Here is a 6445-nt window from a genome sequence, read left to right on the forward strand (position 1 = left end):
GCTGATGACCACATCTCAACCTAGGAAAATCACTTGTCTTTAGCTCATGAACTGTCATTTAATTAATTATACTGTTTTCTGTATATTGCAATAAGTTAAGATTTATTTATGTAGACTAACTTTCCTGAAAGGTCTAAAGGTTTAGAAAATCACAAATACATCTGTTATGTCTAGGGAGGAGTAGGCAGACACCCCCTGCCAATTTTTGTCTTGGAGGAAAGTAGAACAATTACTTGAAAGACTTATGACCATGTTGCTGATGACCATAGACATGAGTATAGGCTCAAGCAAAAAGCCTTTCGTATCTTTGGGTACCACTAAAGCCGACAAAGAATTTAACGAAAGAGGAAGAACAGTCAACACTCACAAAGTGTAAAGTTGTCTGGTCTGTTTTCTTCTTGGAACTTCTCAGATTAAATACAGATGTATTAACAATGTAGACTTGGTTAAGTAAAAAGATAAACTGGATTTTTCTTCTCCAGGTTATTCATCAGTTAAGGTTGTCTGAGAATGAGAGTGCTGCATTACAAGAGCTAATGGATTGGAGACGAAAGCTTTGTGAAGATTCGGAGGAGTGGCAGAAAGACTTGACAAAGACTGAACAGACAAATGCTGCTTCTACTCAATCCTCTTAGGTGGAATTTGTACTCTAGTGAAGATTAAAGCTACCACCTCCTTTGATAAAGAAACTTTTTATCTGTCAGGGCTTTGTCTATGTGAATATCTATGCTCCAACAAAGACTGTTCACTTTATATAATATAAAACATGTTTTTAAATCGGTGTAACAATCTTTGAAAATGGAAAGCATGAATTAGTTCAATGCCTTGGTGTTAATCTGTGTGTTAATATATATGGTGATATACTCAATGTGCATTGTGTTTCAGATATAATCTAAAGTGAGAGGTTCCCAGCAAAAAAATATGTAAAAGGACAATATATGGAATAGTTCTCAGATGTTAGGGTGAATGTCTTCAATGATTGTTTTTATATCATTAAAATTTTGAATCCTGTGCTGTTCTTAATACAGATGAACGCTGTATAATTGATGTGAGTGTGCCTGTGTGTCTGTACCCTGTGCACACGAGAAAAAAACAGAAAAAGATTCTATGCACTCACTTAGCAAACAGGAGGAAGTTTAAAATAAATGTTGTTACTCTTTGGGAATTAAGTGAGTAAATATGTCACATAGTATACATCCATTTTCACCCATAATGTATTGTAATAAAATTCAACTCAACAATGAAAATGTGGTGAAAATGCCCTCAGCATCCTTTTACACTTTTTAAACATTCCTGGTCTTCCACAATTGGATCTTCAGTTTCATTCATGTTACCTTCAGTATTTTGAAAACCACCTGAATCACTATTGCTGATAATATCATGGAAACAATTGGTTCTCTTAGTGGTGGGGAAATGACTCTTGCAGAACACTGGTATGATGATCCACTTTTGTAGGAACATCAAAGGTAAAAATAAGGAGGCTGAGTGTTTTTATTCACCAAATCAAAGCACAGTTTTTTTAATGTTTGGTTTTTAAGCACAATGCAGCTCAACAAGATATCCACCTCTGTCAAAAAGATATCCACCTTCTACCATATACAGAGGGCTTTGTTTGATTACTAAATAATGTACAAGTAAAATTAATATATGTAAAAATCGCTGTAAATATTATCTGTATAAATGGTTCTGGGTGATGCCATCACCTGTAATATTGCCTTTCATTGACATCATCACTTTAGTAGTAATTAGAAACACCTATGTATTATAAAAATAACTTACAGATACATTAGAATATAATAATATTAGAAGAGTTCCAGGATATATAGAATGAGTTCCATGATGAAAGACGTTAACAAGAACAACATGTTACATACTTTCCACTGTTAATTTGTGTATTACCTGAAGATGCAAAAAAACAAGTAAAATTTCAATCACTATCCATGTTTACTGCCAGATTTTATACCTATTGAGAAATGGTGCTGCTGTTCTTCCTCAATGATGCAGTTAATAAATGCTGGTATTCAATTTTGTATTGTTATTTTTTATCTTGCATTCCCTGCTGCAGTGTTTACAAAAGAAACATTTTGTTATAGTGAGAAGTTTACTTCTTAGTTGCATTTCACAAAAAGCATTAACCACAGTAAATGTAATGTACCTATCTCTTTTACATAGCCCTATATAGAAAATATAATCCAGTTGATTATGGTGAGGAGGGACTAAAGGAAAAAAAGCACTCAATTGATTCTTTAGCCACTCCTTACTATAACCTTGTGGGTTATAAATTCTCGTACCTTAAAGTGATACTAAATGTTCAGTTTTTTCTTTAAAATAACAAACATGTTATACTCATCTGCTCTGTGCAATGGTTTTGCACAGAGGAGCCACAATCCTCCTCTTCTCGGGGTCCCCTGCCAGCGCTCCTCCTCCCCGCTGATTGCCCCTATAGCAAACCACTTTCTATGGGGGCACTCGTGAATGCTCGCTCCTGATCTTGGCCCCACCCCTGCCTCCTTGTCACTGGCCGTAATTGACAGCAGCGAGAGTCAATGGCTCCCACTGCTGTCTTTAAGCCAATGAGGAGTAAGAGAGCCGAAAGAGCTTCAACTCTCATGAACATCACTGGATTGAAATAAAAATGCTCAAATGTGCAATGACTAAACACAGGTGTGTGAAACATGTTTGCTGAAGCCACATGAGATGTGTGTGCAGGCTGTGTCCTCATTTTTAATAGATTTGAAATAAAACTAATATTTGTATGCTGGTCAGTGCGGCCACTTCCTTTTTTCTTTCACGTGCTCTGGTTGCAGACCAAGGCTGGCACGCAGCAATCATCTTAGCAGGATAGATCTCAAACTTCATCTGGAGTGGTGCAACTTTTGTGCTTCAATCGCTGGATTGAGATTGCTCTCAGGTAAGAATAAGTGGGGGCTGCAACGTAAGCAGCATGCAAAAGTTTTTTTACCTCTGTTTCCTATGCAATGCACTGCTGAAGTCCAACAAGCTTGAGACAGCTGTATGCAGTTTGGAAAAAATGGCACTACAACATTAAGCTCTATGCGTGCAATACAACAGTGGTTCTGGATGTAAAGTTAGCCATGGGGAACAAAGCCATGATCTGTAGGGGTCTGTCCACTATCCTAGAAAGAGAAAAAAAATCCCTTTATTTTTTTGGGGATATGTGATGGAATGAGATATGTGAATACCTGCTGTTCTAAAAGGGTTCTTTGCATCCGTTGTGCTATATATCTTTACCTGAGAACCACTTACAGTTTGTTTTCTTGGAACTGTCTGTTACTCCTGGGGTTTTCCAGACAACAGTTAAAGCTAAGATGAGGAATAATAATCATTTACCGTCAGAACTACTATAATGATCACATAATCTAGAGCAAGATAAAGGAATATCTCTCAATGGCCTACAGACAAGACATTTGCTTTTATGGTGTTTGCCAGATTTATGGAAGCTGTAGACTTTCAAAAACTTGTTTGCACTGGTTGATGATGCAACCTTTCAATTGATCCCCTATGAATTTAATGTACAGTACACCTTTGACTGGATGCTTTCCATGATCATCTTCGGTTTAGCTCCCAAGATCAGAAAACAGTTTGGAAAGAATGTGACTGCAGCCTCCCATCTGCTATGGCTTATGTAATACACCACAAAATTATTATAGACCTGAAGCAATGGCTAAGTAAATACAACTGAATCTGAATCTATGTTGTTATTCACATTTGTATAAATTTAAAACGTAGTAACTGCTAATGCTGTTCAATAAACAGTTCAGTTGTACATAATACAATACATCCTGTCTGGAACCTGTCTGGACCCGATGGCTTCAGTGCTATTTATGGGTCACAGGTCACTATCTTGTTACAAATATGCATACAAATTTGCAAAGTAAACCAGCAGCAATATAGGTGTTATATGTGTTCTCTGTAAAACACTGAAGCCAGATAGCTCACAGATTCTTACCTTACTTTTTTGGTGGGCCTGTGATCTAGCTTTCTGTATGTTGGAGACAGCAAGAAGACTGCAATGGGTGAGTTTGGAATACCTTTCCTGCATAGTGAAAATGTAAGCAAATGGAGTTCCTAAAGTGATATTAAGGGCACAAATTGTAAAAAAAAAAAAAATTCAGACGTGCCCATTCAGACATGGCTCGGCCCCGCCTCCTCTCTCTCCTCATTGGCTCACTGGCTGTGATTAACAGCAGTGGGAGCAAATGGCTCCCGCTACTGTCTTAGTCAATGAGGAGGGAGAGTCCCTGGAGAGCCAAGACACTTGTGCACATCGCTGGATCGCGATGGAGCTCAGGTGAGTATTAGGGGCGCTGGGGGGGCTGCTGCACACAGAAGTTTTTTTTACCTTCTTGCATAGAATGCATGAAGATAAAAAACTTCAGCCTTTAGAAACACTTTAAATCACTGGATTACCAGCACAAAGCTGTGTGGGAGGGATATTGTGCACTACTGCTAAGCTCAAAAACCTGAGAATATACATTATAAGGCTTAAAGCCAAATTCAAGTTAAGACACTGCCTAATCTTCATGTTTCTATGGCTCTTTGGTCTGGTTGTGTGATGTCACTTGTCCGCTTATTTTGGTGGGGGGCAGGTCCCAAAACTGTAAAGACCAGATTACAAAGCAGTGAGTCTGCAGGGCACAGTGCCAGAAAAAGGATAAATATTGCAGTGAGAGTGGATTTTTGATATTTTGAACAGTATCAGCAAAATTGGTATTTTTTTTATGTAGGCTGAAGCTGGACTTTAACCTGTGCTTTGCCCATACAAGGAAAAAAACTGCTGCAATGTGAGCTCCACTGGCAGCTTACTGTTACATTGCCTTCACTCCACCTTTTGCAGTGATGTCATCACATACAGCCACGGGTCGGAGTGGCACATGAGTTTTATATATGCTGTGTTTGCTACATTCCTTATAAGTATCTGTCTATTAATAAAATATGTTGCATAGTGGTAATGCACTTTAGTGTGTTCTAGTCTCTTTACTGCATTGCCTATTACCTCCATTATACTTTGCAGGGTGGGTAAGAGTTGCTACAGTGAGGATCCTGGTATATGAAGTGTATGTGAATACTGATCCTGGGAGAGACAGTGGCTGTTGTCTATATTGGTTACAAGCGTTTTTGACTTTTAAGGAGATTTTTTTTCTCTTGAAAGCAGATTTCAACACCCTGCAGTGAATACACAGGTTTACCTTTTCACTGATGATACTAGCTTGCAGTGGATTCACGTTTTCAGTTTTCTCACAGATCACGGACCTTTTAGCACATTATGTTTATATTGAAATTTGTTCTATGGGTTTTTGGGATGGTTTAGTATTGCACATATATGTCTGATGCACTTTAATTAGTGTGTTTGTTATTTAAACGCATAACACACATAATTGTATTATTGTTTAGGATATTGGTGTTTTGGTGTTCAAGCACTTTTTTATTGTGCAGCTTTCTCAATACAGAGCGCTCACATTGTCACACCAACATGTCTCTATGGAATCTGCTTCTCTCCTTAGCTGAACTAGTCAGTTTGCGTGATACCAAGGGAGATTTTGTCTATGTACATGTAGGCTAAATAAAAAGATAACAGGAACTTATATGGTTTTGTTTCCCATGGTGACCATTCAGGTCTTATCTTTTATTAATTTGTAGAATGAAAGGGGAAATCTGAATGTTCTCTATGGGCAACAGCTCCACTTTGGTTCCTAACTTCTTCTCTTTAGTTTTTATGAACAAATCATTGTAAATAAGCCAATCCCCAAAGAGCAACCAAAAACCAAAAGAAATCAGGGGGAAAAATTGATGGAGGTCATACACAGAAATATTAGTCATTGCAACACAATGCGTACTGGAATGCAAAATAATGAAATGTAATGAAAAAATGCAGATACCACAGTAATAAACTAAGTAGAAATGTTAAAAAGGTATACCTGCTCTTTATTATGATTTCTTCATCAATAAACTGTCCAGAGGTTGCATCAGTATTTTAATGGCTGCAAACATTTGTATATGTAAACATGTATTTGTAGGGTTGTATTAACCCATTTAATTAAAAGTCTGCAGTTCTGTGCAAAAAGAAAGTCAGACAAGGTCCAACTTTTCCAGCTCATTTAAAGGAACAATAGTCCTCCACAGATGAGAAGCAGTCATATATTTTTCCCAAGGCAGTACACATTTATTGTTTAATTTTAATAGTCCATTTAGATTGCCGTCTGGACACATTTCGCCTTAATGCTTTTACAAGAACTGCTGTTATTTATCAGAAACCACTAGTTTATTTATTGTTACATTATTCCAATCTCCTCTGAAAAAAGCAAAATCAATAACTTTCCTGGAAGGAGTGCATATTGTTTTTAAAAGCTCTTGATTAAAAATTATCATTCTGCAATAAATATTGATTGAGCAATTAAATATTTGGCATTTACAAAGAGTATTC

At 37.2% G+C, this 6445-nt stretch overlaps 1 protein-coding gene across 5 annotated transcripts in view; it reads left to right on the forward strand.

Annotated features, from left to right (window-relative positions):
- Positions 1–2221, forward strand: part of MYO16 (myosin XVI) — a 669347-nt gene extending 667126 nt beyond the window's left edge. For 4 of the 5 annotated variants that reach the window (XM_073614485.1, XM_073614486.1, XM_073614487.1 and 1 more), the window contains exon 35: positions 483–2215. In XM_073614485.1, the coding sequence (XP_073470586.1) occupies positions 483–635 (153 nt within the window). In that variant the 3' untranslated portion in view covers positions 636–2215. Of the gene's footprint in view, positions 1–482 lie in introns of all 5 variants that reach the window. The other variant, XM_073614488.1, reaches the window with a different exon arrangement.
- The last annotated feature ends 4224 nt before the right edge of the window (positions 2222–6445 follow it).

The sequence above is a fragment of the Aquarana catesbeiana genome, linkage group LG02 (genome assembly GCF_042186555.1).
Source record: "Aquarana catesbeiana isolate 2022-GZ linkage group LG02, ASM4218655v1, whole genome shotgun sequence".
Lineage (NCBI taxonomy): Eukaryota > Metazoa > Chordata > Amphibia > Anura > Ranidae > Aquarana > Aquarana catesbeiana.